General features: G+C 38.7%; 1 protein-coding gene and 1 long non-coding RNA gene across 8 annotated transcripts in view; one reads left to right on the top strand and one right to left on the bottom strand.

The window, feature by feature from the left end:
• LOC105096352 (pantetheinase) lies at window positions 1-16952 on the bottom strand. 7 transcript variants are annotated; one of them, XM_064486690.1, is made up of 9 exons: window positions 16732-16952; window positions 15328-15458; window positions 10066-10258; window positions 9080-9371; window positions 8273-8634; window positions 4132-4302; window positions 2952-3086; window positions 2734-2762; window positions 1-254 (listed from the first exon to the last, which is right to left on the bottom strand). In XM_064486690.1, the coding sequence occupies exons 1-8, from the start codon at window positions 16942-16944 to the stop codon at window positions 2739-2741; spliced, it is 1521 nt and encodes a 506-aa protein (XP_064342760.1). In that variant the 5' UTR covers window positions 16945-16952; the 3' UTR covers window positions 1-254; window positions 2734-2738. The 7 variants fall into 7 exon arrangements, 6 of the variants coding, with proteins under 6 accessions (XP_064342760.1, XP_064342761.1, XP_010986984.3 ...); XM_064486691.1 differs by having other exon boundaries at window positions 3013-3086; XR_010381237.1 differs by having other exon boundaries at window positions 2734-3086.
• Window positions 15838-20471, top strand: part of LOC135321478 (uncharacterized) — a 16239-nt gene continuing 11605 nt past the window's right edge. The window contains exon 1 of the long non-coding RNA XR_010381238.1: window positions 15838-16008. This is a non-coding gene — a long non-coding RNA (uncharacterized LOC135321478). The remainder of the gene's footprint in view (window positions 16009-20471) is intronic.

Genomic DNA, 20471 nt, shown 5'->3' with positions numbered 1-20471 from the left:
GACAAGTGAACAAGTGAACAGCCACTTTATTGCTCAGAAGGGGAAATGGAAGGAAAGGGCTCGAGCAGAGAGAAGGGAAGAAAAGGCACTGGAGCGAGGAAAGGAAGCGCTGGAACAGAGCCATCAGCCAGGACAGCCCGCAGGGACAGGACAGCTCCCGAGGTCTTTTGTTAGAAGGTTCTACCATTGTTGTCTTTGTTCCGTGGTGGTGTTTGTTATTTTCTGCTACAGACTCCTTCCTCCCTCACTCAGCCCTGAAACAAAAAGCAGTTAGTAGAAACTTCAGCGGGAACCAAGGAAGAGATACTGGGTTATGTCCTTGGATTTTAAGGAGCCAGCTGTGGGATAAGAGAAATGTCCTGCCTTTTCATCAACTGGGCACGTCCTTTCCCTTGTTGTTAATCAGCCAGGGTCAGTACACCTGCCTAGCCCCTTCTCTCACAAGCTCTTGTTCGTTTAATCTCTAAGTTACCACAATTAAAAAAAAAAAAAAGTCCACAAAATAATGGATTACTCTGCTGTATTACTAACATACAGATTGTTTTCCTTATATTTTAAGTTTTGGTGATAATTGTCTTCATATTTAAAGTGCTATTTAGATTTACTATGTCTCATCCTTACTTACTGTTTTTATCTACTACATTTCACTTGAATTATGCCAACCCCAGCTAGGAATGAATAGAACTATTAGAACACAGACTTGGTTTGGCACTATCTGTGCCTAATCCTATTGTATATGAGAACATGCTGTCTAAGTATTATTAGTGGATGTGAGATATTCTCCCCCTCTAAAAACTGTTTTTTTAAAAAAACAGAATGCATTTGGAACATGCTCAGAATATCCACAGGACAGAGACTCAGAGGAGACGTGAGGAATGATCAGTTATTCTCAGTATGAGTCAAATGACATATTTCAAAACAGCTTTTGACATTCATATGACTTCTAGTTGATTTTTTCCACATTCTTCTTGATATCCAAAACACTTCAATTATTTAAGTGGATTTTTTCCACTTTTTCAATATATATTTTTGTAGATTACTGGGGAAAAACCCCTGATGCGTAAAAAAATCAGCCAATTAAGAAAATATGTTGATGTTTTTAAGACCCTTTTCCTTAGCAGTGTCAATTCCTGAAATAATCCTTGCTCTCAGAAACTGCATAAGATAGTGTTTATTATTTTAAGCTATGAATTTAGGGGTAATTTGCTATGTTACAATTGATAACTTAGGTCACAATGGATTACCAACATATTTGTCAAGATCAAACAGAAAAGATGCATTTAGGGTTGTTTGACTCCTTTAATATTTTAAGCCAATCACTGATACATCACATTGGCCTTCCTTTAAATCTGGTTATTTGTATCAAATGAGCATCACAAATGTTTAATGTAGAATAAATTTAAAATTATATTTGAAAAGCACAACAAAACTATCACAAATACACATACACACATTAAAGAAATCCAGAGTGAAAAAAATCAGTCAGAGCTAGGTATGAATGCAGCAAGCATAATTTTTAAACAGTAAATTCACTCCTGCAATGTTTAGTTTTAAGAAAAATCATTCTAGGACAAGCTAGCAAATTTGTCATAGGAAGAAGTATTAGATAGTATATTCATATAAGCAGTTCTAACTGCTCTGCAGGAAAAATTTGAAAATAAAAACTAATATAATTTCTCTCAGAAATTGTAGAACATACCAAATATAGCAAAAGACTTTACAATATGGTATCTTACAATAATTAGGTATCAATCATGCTTATAAAAATTATATCCACTTGTGTGAGATACTAGCCTATTAGGCATATTTGATCATAAGTTAGTCAATGTAATTTTTTTGTGATGTAATATAATAGAAAGCAAATAAAAATATTTTATTTATCTTTGGGTGAAAGGATTATAAGAAAGACTCCAGGACATTGATTTGCAGTAAAAATTTTCAATACTATAATCTGTTGTTACTTAATATTTTAGAGCATGAATCAACAACCACTTTCTGTAAAGGCAGCAAATATTTTCTGCTTTTTTGGCCACACACTCTATATCACAACTATTCGGTTCCACAACTGTAGAATGAAAACAACCATCAACAGTACTAAACAAATGAATGTGGCTGTGTTCAATAAAACTTCCAGTATGGAAACTAAAATCTGAATTTCAAATAATTTTCAAGTGTCACAAAATATTATTCTCCTTTTGATTTTCTTCTTTAAACATTTAGAAACGTAAGAAACTTTCCTAGCTCACAGACCATACAAAAACAAATAACAGGCCATATTTGGTAAATGTCTATTTTAGAACCACCCTATTAATTTGCTTCGAGGCTAACAAGATAAGCAAAGCACTAAACAGGCAGTAAATCTCCACTGAAAATCACACAGAAAATATTAAGGCTTTTGAGCAGATTCCTAGCTGTAAACCCAGCTGCCTTCTGGACACATTAGTGCTAGATATCAAGCCACACTCAGCAGGCTGATGTGGAGTATCATTGCTTTTCTAATTGAAATATGTAGGGTGAGTGACCATTGGAAAATATATGCACTTTGAACAATCAGAGTTGATAAAATTTTAGCAATAAATACATCACAATTGGTTTTACTGTAATAGTCATACATCATTGTAGTAGCTAACACATATACAGTGCTTCCCATGAGCCAGAACTTGTCTCCTACTTTAAATGTAGTAACGTGTAATTCTCACCAAAAAAACCTTTCAAAAATTTGTCACTATTTACCTGGCTTATATTGTCTGGTGTGTGTGTGTCTAAATAAAGAGAAAAATAGATTAGTAGTTCACTTATATGATAGACCACAGCCACTATTATCAAAACCCCAGACCCATTCTTCTTTTCACATCCATCATTTTTCAAATGCTCCAAAGTGTAAGAGAAAAAAGGTAAATATTCTATCAACTTAACAAGTACACAATAGATGTTATAACTATGAGCATTACTCTCAGTGCTTGTACTGTGAAGTCTGATGAAGCATTTGGTACAGGATCCTTCTCATACAACCTTCCAAACAGAGTTACTGTCAAGACAGGTCCAGACAGTGGCTTCGGGCTGAACAAACGTCCATCACTTGACACCTAATTAAAACACAGGGAAGTGGACCGGGAATAACTTAGTTATATAGACCCATAACACATTCTTAAATTCAGTACAACTGGATGAAGAAACAATAAAAAGGATGGCCAGATTCTGTTCCATATGAAATATATGAGATGGTGCAGAGTACAAGAAAGATCGGAGCTCTGGAATTGGCACAGGTTCATTTATGGAAATGCCTGTAATCTATACCCAATAACTTACTTATCTGAGAATGCATCCCATAGTTAATAAACATAAAACAATGGCTTTGAGAATAAATAAGAGAGAAATCTTGTTCTTGGATGTCAGACTAAATAAGAGAGAATCTCGACAAAACAAAGATTCCTCCAAATGGTCAGAATGGATTGACCAAGGGGGGTTTGAGCTGAGCCTCTCTCGTCCTTGACACCACAGCCTCCCAAGATCCCCATTGTCCCCGACTCCCCACAGCAACTGTTTCTACCAGGAAAGGGGATGAGAGCAGAACCTGCAGGAAAAGTCAGTAGGAGAATGCAACTAGGCAGAACACTTGTGCAATAATAGATTTTCCTACATGTTTAAAAAAAAAGGTTTTACTTTCCTGCCAATTCAGCCACTGTCAGCTTCTCTCTCCTTCAGCTTTTTCTTCTTTCTTATTCTCCTATGGTCATGCAGGGCCATCTCTCACACCATGAGAATTCCTTTCAAATTCCTTAGGCCATCCCTTCCCAGTGATACAAAAGGGCTGCCTCTGGCTGGATGGGTCCTGAAAACCCTTCTTGAGTCTTTTCTCTACTTGATGGACTTTAAACAGCCCAGCCTGCTGCCCCTAGTGCCCACAATCAGATATATTTCTTTATTCTCAAGGACACACTAATCATCATCTAAAAGATGTCCAGACAAGAGAGTCAGCTCGCTCTGTGTCCTGGGTGAGCCCTAAGGACACTTGTAGTCTCTCCAGATGAAGATTTTCATGGCATTTGTAAGCACTTGGGCAAGTTCTCTACTCAAAAGGTGCTTCTTCTCACATAAAATGAGTTGGCAACATTAAGCTAAGAATCGTACCTGAAATTGTCCAGGTGCAAGCTGAACTTCACTCAGCAACACCTCCGGGAAGACGTACTGGGTGCCAAAAGTGCCGCTGAGGGAGAACATTTCAAACCTGGTGGAAGCGGTTTCGACTGAGTCACCACAAGTGTGTAAGTCCATCGTCTTACACTTCAACAGAGTGCAAATCTAGTAACATAAAAACAAAACAAGTCTTAGGAAAGCCATTTGAAACACTCCCTTCACCTGGAAAAGAATGCCTGTGCCCCTTTGTTTATAATGTTTGATATAATGTCACTTCCCATTAGATTAATCCAGTTCATAGTGAATAGCTATTGCAACTAGGAATAAAATTAAAGGCCTTCAGACCCAAGTGCTTTCCGCAATTCACTGTAAACAGATTAAATCACATAAAGAAACAATCAGATTCTTGGTCTATAGCCACAATTATATCCTCATTGTTTTCAAGTTAATAATCAATAGTGTTCAATTATTTAAAAAAAAAAAAAAGGCTTAATGTAGATATTGGTTTAATTTCTATCTAAGTGCCTGTTTCTAACAATGAAAGAACTTTAAAGTTGTAGTGAACCCTGGAGTGGAGCTAGAGACAACCTCTGTGAGCTGGAAAAGTCACGCACCTTAAATCTGAGCAAGAGCTGGAACAGTTCTGCTTACGCTACATGGTTATCTATCTACACTGCACTACACCACTATATGAATGGAAATCTAAGTGTATGAATCATCCCACCAGGCAGATGCAAAGTCCCCCAAAGGAAGGTGAATATTCATTCAACTCCACCCTCACTGCATCTACAAAACCTTACTCCAAGCCACCTTCAATTCTTGCCTGACTAAAGCAATAACCCCTAACTGGTCTCCCTGCTCCCGCTTGTGAAGTTGGAGCGCAAGTATTTTAGGGTGTGTTAAGATTGGATACAAGTAACTTTCAGGTAAAGGTAGGATGAACACATACTTCTATTTTATTCCCCTTGAAATCCTACTAAAACCAGTATTTTTTTTTAAAAGATCTGAGCCCACAAAGATAGGAGAACAGGAAAATAGACCATGGCACAATTTTTGAAGTTGGGGTGTTGATGCAAAAATGGTAACTAGGGAAGCAGGCCAGGTGCCTATCAATAGATGACTGAATTAAGAAAATGTGATATATATTATGTAGAATCTAAAAAAATGCAACAAATTAGTGAATAAAACAAAAAAGAAGCAGACTCACAGATATAGAGAACAAACTGTAGAGGAAAAAAGGGTTATTATAGGATAATACGAAATTGTGTGTGGAACTTTTAAAAATTGTAAAGCACTACAGAATTTAAAGAATCTTCCATTCAATAAAAAATTAAAATTAAAAAAAAAAAACTTTAAAAGAAGATGTGGTATACATACAATGGAACATCACTCTGTCATAAGAAAAGAGTGAACTACTACCATTTGCAGCAACGTGAATGGACCTAGAGAACGTTATGCTTAGTGAAGTAACTCAGACAGAGAAACACAATATGATATATGATACCACTTATGGGGAATCTAAAAAATAATACAAATGAATGTATAGAAAAAACAGACTCACAGATATACAAAACACACTTGTGGTTACCAAAGGGAAGAGGGATGTGGGGAGGGACAAATTAGGCGTATGGGATTAACAAATACAAACTACTGTAAAATAGATGATACGCAACAAGGATTACACTGTTTAGCAAGGGGAATTATATCCATTATCTTGTAATAACCTATAATGGAATATAATTTTCAAAAATACTTAATCACTATGCTGTACACCTGAAACTATCACAGTGTTGTAAATCAGCTATAGTGCAGTTTTAAAAAATGGTAACTGATTTAGCAGATCTAAGAAAGCCAAGTTCTGAAAGAACAGTGGGGAAAGGCAGTAATCAACTTATCCACACTGCGGAATACTCAGATTCCATTCCTAGGAGAACTAGGTACCTCAGGAGCTGGGAGTAAATCGGGATGCTTAAAGAAAGGAAAATTGGTGGGAAGTTGTTAAGAATGCCTCAGATACGAGTCCTTCGCCGTGGATAAGCAACTGCCCTTCCCCTGTTCCAGTAAAAGATGAAACATTTATTTCCAGAGAGGGTAAAATGGATGATGTTTAGATAGAGGTTTTGAGAGACATAGTTGAAGGGGATTCCTTGAATGAATCATACAGAATAGTGAGACCATCTCCCTCCACCCTGTGTGGCCATTTCCCCCACTTGACTCTCTAAATGCTGTCAAAAAGGCATGTGATCACTTCATTCTCTTGCTGAACACCTTCCAGGAGAAAACCATCACTGATAGAATTAAGCCCAAATCTTGAGAATGACAGATAAGATCCTGCAGGATATGATCCTGCCCCTACGCTTATCTTCCAGCCATCCTTGCTTCCTCCGCTATGCTTTAGTGACTGAACTGCCTGCTCGTCACTGCATACTCTGCTTTTTGATACATCTACAGCCTTGCTCTTACTCTTCACTACGCCTAGAATTCCCTCCCACTTTTTTTTATCCTGGATAAAATGGCATAAGCTCATCCATTCTGTCTCCCAAAACTTCCGAGTCTCCAAATTGGCTAAGTGCAGCTCCTTAGTATTCCTCCAGCAAAATGTGCATTTTTTCAGTCCATCCCACACCAACCTATACTGAAATTAAGCTCATATATCTTAGTAAAATTCCTAAAGGAGAGGGTCTATACTTCTTCATCTTCATATCATTAGCACTGAATATATACCTGGTATGTAGTAGGCACTTGATAAATCTTTGCCAAAATGAACCAGCATTGGTAGAGTGCTTATCATCCAGCAAACAAAACGTTACCCAGTGGGCATGGTTCCAGCACTCAAAATGCTTTCCGTCTCAAATAAGCATGTACATAATTTGACATGGTATATCTTGGATAATGCTAAGCATAGGATGCCTGGGAGTATATAAAAGAGGTACCTAACCCAGCTGGGGACTGGGAGTGCTGCTGGGAATGAGCTGGGAGTGTCAGGGAAGCCTTCTTGGTGAAGATAACACCTGAAAAGCACTATGAATGATGAGTAGCTGGGGGCCATCAGAGACTTAAAGGAAAAAAAAAAAAAGTCCAAAACCCAGCCTGTGCAAACATCTGAAGGTTCTACAGACACTGGCTCACTGCAGATGGGAAATGTCTCAGTATGACAGGATCCCAGGGCACGTGTGGGTAGAAGTGAGAGAAGAGGATACAGAGTAGGAAAAGGCACATGCCAAGACTTCATGAGTCTTTTATGTTGAGAAATCTAATTTGCCAATTAGAAAACAGTGAGGAATTTTAAGCAAGAGAGAGAAATAGTCAGAAAGGGCTTTCCATGGTTTTCGTAATAATAGTGTAGGGGCTGGACTGGATGGAGCTGCAACCATCAACAGGAAGCCCTGTTAGGAGGATACTGCAACAATCTGGGTGAAACAGGATGGGGGCAGGTCAAGGAAAGGAGAGTAGAGAGAGAGGGGCATGGAGGCTGCTTGTCTTAGGGGTTCCATCTCCGCCAGCTCCAATAGCCCCTCCTCTGTGTTGAGGGCTGTGAGATGTCTGAGTCTTTGCAGCTATTCCACTGTGCCTCTCAGAGCTCAACCCTGTATGTCTCCAGGACACACTCAGTGCGAAGCTTCTTATAAAACAAGATAGGCGTCAGTGAACACGAAAGAGAAATGGCTTAATTTGTTCAGGTAGGAAATATTAAAGGTTAATTAGTCATTAAAATCATCTGTAATTTGATTAATACAGCATTTTCTAACCTATAATAAGAAAGAATATGAAATATCTGTGTATGTATAACTGAATCACTATGCTGTACACCAGAGACTAACACAACATTGTAAATCTACTCTACATCAATAAATATATATATAGCATTTTAAACATTGGTACTACAAACGTTCTGCCTTTTTCCAACCAGTTTAAGACTGGACTGACATCCACGATTGCAAGTTTTAGCAAATAAAAATTCAAGATACCAAACTAAATTTGAATTTTGAATAACAACAATTTTTTTAGTATACACGTATCTCCCAAAGTGGGATATACTTACAATAAAAATAACTCTTTGTTATCTGAGATTCAGATTTAACTGGGTGTCCTGTGTTTTATCCGGTAATTCCCTCGCCACCAAGACAAGCATTACCTGTAAATAATAGCTCCCTTCGACAGTGTGTAGTCCATCAAATGCCCCTAGTGCATAAACTTCATCTGATCTCTTCTCAGACATCTGATAACTGAGATGACAGCAGAGATCTTTCTGACAAACCGTGTAATTTCCTGTGACTCCTTTGAGCTCCAAGAAAGTGTACTCGTCAAAGAAAACAGTGCTGTTAAATTCCCTGTTTCCCACTGAGGGTGCTTCTATCCCACTGGCATAAGAAGTCCAGTTCACTGCTGCTCTGGGGTGTGGGTGGGCGTCCAGGTGCGAGAGGAGGAGTTTTCCTTCCTCTGTCTTCATATCATAATGAAATGCTTTTGGAGAATCAGGTGCATAGATGCCACTTCCTGGAAGTGACAATTTGGAAATGACATTTAAAATAGTAAGGTAAAAAGGAATTGCATAGTTGTTACTGTTATTCTGAATTCATATTAACATTTCACTTCCTATAATCTATATACTGTATTAATTTCAGAAAAGTATGTTGATAAAGACAGACAGATGAGATGAAATCCAATAGAGTATGACACCAAAAAGCCAAGAAGAGAGACCTTCTCATAAGAAGTGGTGAAGTTTGAAAAAAAAAATAAAGTATACACTCAAGTTGAATAAAACTAAATAGATTTAGGAAACAATTTTGGTTGAGATTAATTTTACAGCATGTCACCAGCCAGATATGTGAAAAAATTAAGAGTTGGAAACATTGTATTAAGGAGTGCATGTTAGCTAGAAAAAATGATTTTTCCCCTTTTGATTACATCAAGTTGGTAAATCTTAAAGATTACACATTACCTGTCATTTTCTTTATGGGGTAATGTAGATTGGCTGCAAGGAAATTGACTCCCATGCCCATAGCCCAGGCTGAGTGGAATTCAATAGCTGACAAATGTGGCAAAACATTCATCCACGCTGTCGGGAAGAGTATGGTGTCCACGTGGAAATCCTTCACCAGAGTCACAGCAGGATCATGGAAGAGTATATCAAAGCACGTGAAAATGCCAAATTTTCCAAAGGTGGTGTTGAAAGTCACAACCTCAGGTTCCTTGGGTGCATTGAAATGACTTTCAGTCAAGAAAAGGTTTTGCTGCAACAAACAGAAGATGACGAGGGGAAAATCTCTTTTAAGAAGTTGGCCTGGATGTCACTGCATCTGAAAAAGTGCAAGCTCACATCTATTAAACAGTGCCAATGTCATCTACGACCACTGTCTCCACAGGGAAAGAGTGTTAGAGAATCAGAGACTGCTATGATAATAGAAGCCTTTGGTTCAATTTCCACATTTGATAGATATGTACAAGGAAGTCTTTATCTATTAAGACCTTGAATATTAAAGACATGGGAATGAAAGAGGTAACTTCTCTTTGCCAAGAACACATAACTATTTTCTGTAGAAAAGAACTTTCTTTGTTCCTTTCTTTTTAAAACCAAGTCTATCTGGTGAGAAGTTTTTCATTCTAGCCTTGACCCTTTGCCAGGGCATAAGAAGGACAGAGTCCAAAAGGCAACATTTTATTTCAATGATTTCAATGCAAGTAGCTCCTACCGATTTTCACACACTCCTAATGACAAACTCTTGCATTCTTAAATGTACAAGAAAACTCCTTTTTCTAGGACCTTTACATAGGACCTTACCACACCTAGTCATTGCTTTCTGTTCTTTGTCTCTACTCTGCTTTTAAAATACACTTATTATTATCAACAATAGAGATTTTTCTTCTTCTTGTCCACTTAATTTTGTTACGCCTTCAGCAGGTGAATGATTTGTAAATGAACTCTACCTTATGGTAGCGCGCCACCAGCCTTCCCTCAGAATCGAACACCACATTTGTGTTGTATTGGTAACGACCGTCAGGGGGACACTGAGGGTCACTGGCACTGCATGGCTTCTTGTCCCCAATATTTGCCACGACGTAGATGGAGTTGCTCTTGGCCAGGCAGCTGAGTCTTTCTTGCACTGGGGTGCGGCCAAATCTGGTATGTGTTCATTGGAAGAGGAAAAAAAAATCAAGCTTAGCTTTTAATAAAATTCAAAATGATAGTTGCCTGAACTTATGTGATAGACACAAAAAGAAATACTAAATAGCATAGATAGAAGGGAAGGATTAAAACAAGAAGAGACTTCAGAGGAAGTATGTGCTTATAGGAATTTGGATGTAGGAAATTATTCTAGGATAAAATCCCAGTCCATGAATTTTTTTCATAGCATTTATCATCATCTATAATCATATATTCATTTACATGCTCATCTTATAATGTATGTCACATCTTATAGCTATTATGGGGCAAAGACACACATCTTCTGTTCACTGAACCCTGAAAAAGAAAAAAGGTATTAAACGATATTTTGGATGAAAGAAAAACATCTAGGAAGTAGGATGATTCTGGGAAGATGGCAGAGTAGGGAGCACCAGGAATCCATCTCTCTACCTGAATAAAACTTGCACTGCCAGAATCTAGCTGATGAAATTATTTTAGAAATCTGGAGTCTGTTCAAAGGCACTAAACTTCCAGGGGAATGCTTGGAAGGTAAAGTGCAGTTAAGTTCAGTCAGTTTAAGCCCTTAGTTTAAAAGGGGTTATCCATGCCCCCGCACCCCCCAATTCAGCACCGTTTCAGACAGCCAGGCAGGTATTCCTGGAGCAATTTGCAGGCAGTTTGTAGAAGCAGGGTGGGCAGTAAGGACCCTGGCTTCCAAGTATCAAGGATCTGCTTCTGATCACTGATAACAGCTTCTGCTTGTGAGGTACAAACACAGAGGCAGGCAGCCATTAATCACCCTGCCCACCTACATTGTTGCAAGTACTTCCCCCACTGACTGAAATGAGTTCTAGGGGATTTAAAGTGCCTGTACCTTCTTTTTTCCCCACTTTTGGGGCCAGACATTTAAGGCCTAGGACATGTAAAAGCAACCACCTATACAGAATTTAGGAAATCACAGCATATGCCCAGGGAAAGGCACAGACTAAGATAAGACCTGAGAAAATCTTAAGGTTATACCTCAAGCTTACTCTCAGCACAGAAACAGCCTACCTCAGTCAAAACAAAGACAACAAACCCTGGAGAAGGGGGAGAATTTGATTTTCAGAGTTATCACATTATAAGATTCATATGCCCACTTCTCAATAAAAAATCATAAGGCATACAAATAAACAGGAAAGTATGGCCCATTCAAAGGAAAAAAATTAATCAACAAAAACTATCCTGGAGAAAGACCTGATGGCAGACCTATTGGACAAAGACATTACTGTCTTAAAGATGCTCAGAGAACTAAAGAAAGACATGGAGAAAGTCAAGATAATGATGTATTGAAAAAATGGAAATATCTTCATCGTGTTACCAGTAGTTGTCCCAGTAAAGCAATTAAAATGCAATTTTGAAAAGTGAGACTTCAGAATATATAACATATAGCCCATATTTACTCTCTATTGACACAACCCTGAAATAACTGGTTAACGCAAAGTTACTGAAGAATATCTAAGGGTAGGATAATTGTTAAAAGAATGAAGATTTGGTGCCATCTTCTGGCAATGTCAGTAAAACCACAGCAATCATCCACAAAACATATCCCTGCAAAAGCCCAAGGATGGGTACCACAGCTAAACAATTATTCTAAGCATTTATATTTTTTAAAATGACCATTTGATAGTTTTCCCCTTTTTTTGCTTCAGTTAGTATCTGAAATGCAGATATAAATATAACACACTGAACACTTAAAACATGTTTAACCCAAGCCTTTTCAAAATACCTGAAGTGGTAGACTAGGTGCATGAAATAAAAGCCTAGTGTTTGGGATTTCTAAAACAGTCCTGATTACATATTCTCCTCCTGCTTGTTTTAATCTTGAAATTGCATCACATATTCTAATATATTTCTGTGTAAATTATGTATCTCAGGCTGTTTGCTGTACCCAGAAGAGCTCCAAAATTCTTTATTAGACTATGTGCTCTGATTTGGAGTTTGAAAATGCATTTTGCTTATGTGAGCCTGAAATCTGCTTCTCAATCTCTAGTATTTGCTGAGCCCTTAATGTATGCAGAGCTCTGTCGTAGGGCTACTAGGAACAGAAAAAGGAGATACAATGGAAGAATTTAAATGCATTTCCTAAGACTGCTTTCAAAGTATTCAGTTTCAAAATATAATAAAAATCATCAATTACTGAAAAAGACATTTAATGACTTTGAAAAAGTGCACATTAAATATTCAATAAATATTTGTTGGTTCCTTGTACTATACAAAGCACCTTGCTAGATATGTGGGCATCTGGGAAAAGGACATTCTGGGCAGAGCTGTCCAAATGCATGATGTGGGAGACACGGAAGTGTAAAATATGGCTGGTACACTTCAAAGCCTTTTCATCTTACTGGAGAAAACGTGTATACACGCAAAACCCTGAAACAACAGTACAGATATCAAATATCAAAATGCTTTTTCATTCAAACTAGCTAATTAGGCAAGCTCTTTTTTTAACTTGTTGAACTAATGATTGACTCTTTAATCTGCAAGCCACATAACCATGATCATAGGTGCAGGCATTCACTGTAGTAAAGGATGACCCTTATACAATGACTCCTACACACCCACACAGTGGAGTACTGAGTACATAAGAAATAGTCAATGAAAAAGAGCTGAATAAGTAAATTCATCTTTGAGTTAGGTTACTAGACACAGTTTGTGTCTCAAGAAATCTACAAGGTTTCTTCTAGGAGGCAATGAAATCTTCTAAGCCAAATTGTTCCTTTCAGCTTCCCGGGAACTCTCAGAACTGTATTGTACATTCAGTTGTAATAATCAGCCCACTACCATGCTGCCTTGTAACAACTACTTCCTCTCCTTTATTCAGGTAGCTTCTACTTTGTTTTTATTTTTAAATTATAGCTAAACTGTCTTACTTTTGAATTATATAATATTTAGTAAGAAATCTCAAATCTTTCTTGAAGCATATGACATATAAATGCTAAATGAATAAATAAAATGTAAAAGACAAATAATAAGGGTCTATTCCCATAACACCCAGGCTAAGTGGCTGATTATGTGACTTTGAGAAAAGAAAGTAATCAGCTTTGGATGTTTCAAGCACACTCAACAAGACATGGTATCTGATTGTGTATGAGGGATAAAGGAGCTGGATTCCTCTCTTTCTCACTCAATCTTTCAACAAAGCCCATCAGAGCCACCTTCAGACTACCTGGAATCTGGTCATTTCTCAATCCCCAAACTTCTACCATTTTCCTTCAAACACCATCATCTCTTTCCCTAGATTATCGCAATAGCTTTTTAACCGACTCCTGCTTCTTTAGTGACCTACTTTCTGGAGTCCATTTTCTACATAGCTGCCGAAAGGATCCTTATAAAACTGAAGTCAGAGCATGTCACTTCTCTACTCAAAACTCTCCAATAACTACTTTCTCACTCAAGTCCCAAAGTCATTATCATGGCCCACGAAGCCTTATGCAGTCAGGGCCTTCCTGCCAATCTGCCTTTCTGCCTCCATGTCCTACTTTTCTTCACCTCCCCTCACAGCATTTCAGCCACACTAACCTTATTGCTGCTTTTCATATACCAAACACACACATAACCACAGAATCTTGGTACTTAGAATTCTCTTGACTTAAAAAATGCTTTTTTCTCAGATACCCATATGACCTACCCTCTCACTTCCTTTAAGTCTTTAGACTTAGATGGTTAGATGTCCCCTGAAGCCCCCTGATGACCTAAAAATGTAAGCCCCATGCTTGCCACCATATTCACCTTTTCTGCTTTATTTTTCTCCACAATATTTACTTCTATTGTACATCATAGATGGATAGATAGGTGATAGATAACTAAATAGATAGAGACTTCTTTTTTTTAATTGACTATTTCACACTAGAATATATGCTCCAAGAGGACAGAGATTTTTAGTTCTTTCTGTTCACCCCACTGCCCAGAACTGTGCCTGGACATAACAGGTATTCAAAAAATGGGTTGAGTAATTGAAGGCAAGGAATGGAGATGTCATTTGTTGATGGGAAAAAGGAAAGGCTACAAGACTTCTTGAAATGGAACAAATGGAACATTCTGGTGGGGATTTTCAGAAGACCCTAGGAAATTTGGTTCTAGGGAAAGGTCATTCAGAAAGAAGTGAAGTCAGTTCATAATGGAAGTGGCAACAGAGTGCTTGTCCTTCAGAATCTGAAGCTCTGGACGTGGTTAAATGAGAAATAATTATGATGCAATGAAATACAAATAAAGTAGATAAGAAATACAAATAAAGTAGACAATAATATTGAATTTTGTCAAAATCAGTGTCTCTCTAAACAGTTACAGTAGCTAGTCTGTGTGATTTTGAGAGCAGTTCCAAAAGAGGAATTCTTACAGTTTTAGCAATAGTGAATTTGGGAAGAACTGAGTTAACTGACATGATTCTCTTCCATGTATAAGGTATGTATTGTTTTGCTTATATTAAAAGTAATAGTGCTACTTTTATCAGACCTCATATTTCTTATTCTAGACTTGATTCAAACCGCTTACACTGTTCTGCTCTATCACCTCCCAGTAATCATCTTAAGCTTTAAGAATGTCATATACTTTAGCCTCATCCAGCTACCTTATTGATGTGAAAGGAAAAATTTTAACCCTAAACTGATATATAACTCCGTTTTACTGTTTTCTTGCACAGGTTTAATAGTACAGACCCACACAAGGAGATGATTTTCTGTTCACTGGTAAGGACTCAGAAAAGCTGAGTTTAGATCTGGTTCTTCCTCTAATCAAACACTCTGTGACCTAAAACAAGTTATGCTATCATCTCTCCAGATTCATTCCCTCAGTGGAAATTCACATTGAATGCAATGATTTCTATGTTACCTTCCAGTACTGATTTCTGTGATTTCATAATTCATATTCATTTTCCTAATAAATGTATCTATAGATGAAAAAGAATAAAACTAACTTGAAATTTAGAGTTGATAGTGGATCTTATACAATGATCTTCTACCAAGCTTTCCCAGATAAAGTAAGTTCATGTTCATGGTTAAATTTTTCACAATATGGTTCTTTACCTGTTGGGATTATTGCAAGGGATCCAATTCACCTGAGGGTCCGGAATGTCTTCCAAGTATGGGTAGATAGATTCCCTGCTGAAGGCAAAGCTGTAAATTCCATCTTCTGGTGTCACAATGATATGGGCACCCTGTTAAAAATGTGGCTTGATCAAAATATTTCTCAAATAAGCAAACAAAGAGAGGTCTTACAAGGGGAACTGAGTGGCTGAGAAACAAACAGTAGGCTTTTTTTTCTTTCAATTCTTTTGTTTTCTATATTTTTATCATTTACTTTATTGCCCAACCACTTCCATTTTCTAATCCCACAGCCATCATTTCTATGTAACTTTTTCATCCTTGTGTAGCCGTTAATATTTTTCCAGGCTGCTAGCAGTCTTGGCACTCACTGCAGTTGTTAACTATAAACCTAGCTCTTCCGCAAATAAACGGCCTCCCTGACCTTTGGCCGACTGTTGTGCCTGAGTGTGCCAGGGCTGATTCATCACTCACTCCTCCACGCCAGCCTTCCCTCCTCCGTACCCTGCGAATGTGATTCCTGCTTCTCAGAAGGGGGATCAGACACTGTTCCCTGAAGGATGCCAGACCAGGGGACACAACCTGAGCTCACCTGGGTGCCTTCCGTGGGAACATCACCTTAGAAGCTGCTGTGTGGCCTTTGAGGAAATAGTTGGACTAAAGGTGAAAAAGAACCTCAGAATTCTTAATAAGCTTTTAACTCTTTGTATGTAGAAGAATGTATGCTGATAGATATATATCACGTGCATATACCCATGACTTTCATCAGACTTCTTATATCCATCGTCTTTACCTGATCTACGAATAGCTTATTTAAACCATATTCATTCAAACCACACACTTAAACTTAACCCTTCATCCGACTCAAGGACTTACTATGCATTCACATACATGCTTTTGTCTTGCAATGAGAATGAAGTATGAAGAATATAATACATACTGTTAAGTAATTTGCAACTTAAGTTTAATTGTTTTGGTGTGATGAACAAATCTAAAAACCTGCAAACTCTTAAGAACACAGAAGTACTCCCAGGCCACAAACACTCTAAGAATAGCAACCGATCCCTGACCCATTTACCCTCCACCCTCTTCCTGAGGCAGAAAAGAGCAACAAAATTGCTGAATTTGCAGAAAGTTCTCAAAGGTCTGTTGTCACTTAACAATAACCAAGCCATTCTTTTCTAAACGTTACTCTCACTAATAGCAGAGCATAATAGTGCCCTTGCTCTAATAACTGGAGGGAGGGAGGACTCAGATTGTAAAGCAAGTTCTTGGCCACCCTGACCCATATGTCACCCCACGATGTAATTGACCCTGACAGTGATTATGTCTTGTAAGACCCCACCCCTTCCCTACGTAAAAGCCAGCACACCCTAGACATGGTACCTGCTTTGCTGCCAATGTGATTGCTCCCTCCAAAAGATCCAGATTTTGGTTCATCAAGTCCAGTGCCTCTTCATGGGACACTGGTGTCAGGGTAACATTAGGGAAGATCACTGCATGTTCATAAACGGCTGCAATGAAGGTATCCAGGGAGCTGGCTTTCAAGACCCAGAAAAGCAAAATTGCCACATAATCCAGCAACTGAGATGTAATCATGTTGAAGTCCAAAGGCTGGCTGAAAAACAGAGCAAGCCCTGTTATTTATAAAGAGAAAAAAACAATAAACCACGTGATTGCCAGAACTTAGTACTTTAAAAATAAATTACAGAAGCTCACTTTAGGAAAGCATTTTGGTTTTACATAATAGACAGAGATATAAACAGATCTCATGTAACAAATGACCTTCCCTTTTGCAGGAGTTTGCAAGGCTCAAGTAAGAAAATGCATGTGTGTCGTTTGCTAGGGCTGTCCTAATACAGAACCATACACAGGGTGGCCTAACCAACCGAAATTTAGGAGCTGTCAGTTCTGGGGGCTGGAAGTTTCAGAGGAAGGTGTCATCAGAGTTGGTTCCTGCTGATGGCTGTGAGGGGGAGATCTGTTCGTGTCTCTCTCCCTGAATCGGGCTGTCTTCTCCCTGTGTGTCTTCACGTCGTATTCTCCCTTGTGCATGTCTGAGTCTGAATTTCCTCTTTCCATAAGGACACTGGTCAATGGATTTAGTGCTCAGCCTGCTTCAGTATGACCTCACCTTAACTAAATACACCTGAAATGATCCTAGTTCCAAATTAGGTTGTATTCTGAAGTAAGGTGGTTAGGACGTAAACAGGAATTTCTGGAATTCTTACCTTTTAAAACTTCAAAATGCAGTGGTATTTATAAATAATTTGAAGAATAAATAACTCTTCAGTTTTGAAATTATGACTACTCTCATCATGAGAATATCTGAGCTTCAGCCTTTGTTCACTTAGTCTCCTCAAAATGGGGAGGCCAGGTCAAATAGAAAAGAATTATTCGTTGTCTATTTCTAAATCATAAATCACTCCCCAGAAACGTGACTTCTAACAGCGAGCATGTGTTGTCTAACATTTTCCATGGGTCAGGAGTCCAGGGGCAGCTAAGCAGGGGGCCTCTGGCCCAGGGTCTCTTTCACAAGCCCCGTGGTGATGTCAGAGCTTGACTGGGGCAAGAGTCACTTCTAAGCTCTGGGCTCACTCACAGAACAGACGGCAGGCTTCAGGTGCCCATTGGCTGTTGCCCCATAAGTTTATTGCCGTGAAGTCTTCAGAACTCACTGAGAGGAAACTCCCATTATGGCAACTATTTTCCCTCCAGCCAGAGAGCAAGAGACCCCACCCAAGACAGAAGCTACAGCCTTTTAGTAACGTAATCTGGGGAGTGACATCCTATCACTTTTGTTGTGAATGATTTTATTTATTAAATGCAAGTCAGTGCCCTTGATAGGAGGGGATCCCACGAGGGCATGAATGAGACAGGGAGCATCAGGGATCATCTTTGAGGCTGCAGACCCTCCGAGTGATAGAGAAGGGAGTGTGAAGAATGGGAGGGAGAACAAAAGTAAGAAAGAAGGGGAGAGAAGATAGGAAAATAATAAAAAAAAGAAAATGGGCTTATGGATTTTGACAAATTTTGTTTTAACTGTGAATTTGAAAGTAGCTCTTTTGTGCCTTTCCTGTTCACCCGTTTCTGTCCCCCTATAGCCTTAAAAGAACCTAATTATAGGAATGAGATCACTAAGCAGTTGAAACTAACTCCTGACTTATGCTCTCCTGAATGCACACCGTGCCTTGTCTAACCTGTTGACTTTTTTTTTCCTAGATAGAAAGAAGTAAGAATGAAAAATTAAGCAAAGAATGATTAACTCTCTACTTCCCAACAGGCCCCTTAGCAATCCTGCAAGCAGATTAAGAGAGAGTCAGCCAGTCTTTCCCCCAGTGGAGAAGGGTGCAGAACCCAATCTCCTGCCTTGATGATTCACTGAGATTCTTCCCCTCCCTTCCCTTTTTCCCTTTAAAAACGCTCATGGCCAGGGAGTGGGATACAGTTCAGTGGTAGAGCACATGCTTAGCATGCTTGAGGTCCTGGGTTTAATTCCCAGTACTCCATTTAAAAAAAAAAAAAATTGTCATGGCTGAGCAGAATCTTTGGAGTTGTTCTCTGGACATGAGTTCACCTTCTCCCCCAGATTGCTGGTTTTTCTGATTAAAGCACCTTGCATCTGTACCTGAGTTCAGTAACAAATTAACTATATTTTTTATATTTATAGAATTAATGTTTATGATTATTCATTTTATTTTCAGATTTCACTTTAAAGGTTGTTTTTATAGCTCAATTTGCAAGTAGGTATGTCTGATTTTTTTTTTAAATTCAGTACTATAGTAAATTTATTCTGTGGCTGCTGAAGTAACCAAGAGGTTGTACTTGTCCAGACCTCCTAAGTCTATAGCAAACCCCAGATCTTGCTTGCTGACCCCCTCTGGGCTTTCCATTCCCAGATGGGTGGGGATACACACACTTCACAAAGATGTTGACCTGAAACAAACAGACTATCAGATATTTCTCCAGCAAAGATGGATTTTTTTTCAGGATCAGCAAAGAATTGCAATTTGAGATCTACAACCATGGTGAGCCTCTGCACAGCAAGGGAAGGACAAGGCTTTAATAGAGAGAAAAAGGAAGTTGGAAAGACTGTAGTAAACATTTGGCTCTGCTACCGTCAAGGGGCATGAGAATTCCCCCTCTGGTCTCCCAAGTCTATTTAATTGAGGTTTCTGTTTATTATTTTTTACAGGGAGATGTAATCATTACATAACAATTTATAAAGGAACCTCTGAAATAAAATTTAAAACTGGAACGGGTCACCAAGAGATAAAAAAATTACTTCTTTGATCTTATTAGAATAAAAATATTAAGTAGAAAGCCCCCACTGGGTTTCCAGTCTCTTATAGCAAGAGCTTGGAAGTCTTCTCTCCCAACTTCCCAACAAGAAAAAACTGAACTGAGAAGCAGTAATTTTTTTAGATACATCGGAGAACTGAAGTCACGGGACAATCACTGCCCCCAAAGTTAGCGAGACAGGCTTACCTGTAGTAGAAGCCCACTGTTGGGGCCAGTACTGGTAGGGTCACTCCAATTGTCATTAACAAATTGCTGAAGGCTCAGTGTGAACAAACTTGAGAGAAAAAAACTGAGGAGTGGAGGAGGTTTTGATATTCAGGGAGCCCTGATACTTTTGTGAGTTTTATTCCAGGATCCCAAATAGGTTCTCTGGGTGAACAATGAAGAAAAAAAACCTTGTGGTTCCAATAGGAAGAAGTGAAATTCTTGCTTTGAAATATGTCCAGACCATTCTGTTCTCTTAACCAAAGCCAGCCTTCAACAGAAACAATGTACTAATGTACAGGAGGGAAGGGAGCAGGGCACAACCACCGTAGGAATGACACAGCAACTGAGAACAGGACATACCGGTTACAACCAAGATGGAAGATTCGACTTCCAGTAGACCTTGAGCCTCATGGCACACCCACAGGCACCATGACAGTTCCTAGGCTGACCATAAAAGGTCCAAAAGTGAGTGGGGGCCTGATTCATGGAAATCCCTGCCTCTTCCTCCAGATAATTGGTTGGAATAATCCTCCTACTTGTTAGCATATGAAATTACTGAGCTCATAAAAACTAACAACTCTGCACCTCGTAGTCACTCTCTCTTTTGCCTTCTGAGA

The sequence above is a fragment of the Camelus dromedarius genome, chromosome 6, assembly GCF_036321535.1.
Source record: "Camelus dromedarius isolate mCamDro1 chromosome 6, mCamDro1.pat, whole genome shotgun sequence".
Taxonomy (NCBI): domain Eukaryota; kingdom Metazoa; phylum Chordata; class Mammalia; order Artiodactyla; family Camelidae; genus Camelus; species Camelus dromedarius.
Note: the sequence above shows the minus strand (reverse complement) of the source record. Positions and strands in the feature narration are given on the sequence as shown.

Bases quoted from the DNA above. Each gene is read 5' to 3' on its own strand.
- LOC105096352 (XM_064486689.1), bottom strand. From the start codon at position 16,944: ATGATTACATCTCAGTTGCTGGATTATGTGGCAATTTTGCTTTTCTGG. The intron at 10,259-15,327 runs GTAAAGAACCAT...AACACATACCAG, and splicing joins CCTTGCAATAATCCCAACAG to ATTTGGCCGCACCCCAGTGC. The intron at 8,635-9,079 runs GTAATGTGTAAT...TGTCACTTCCAG, and splicing joins CCCCATAAAGAAAATGACAG to GAAGTGGCATCTATGCACCT.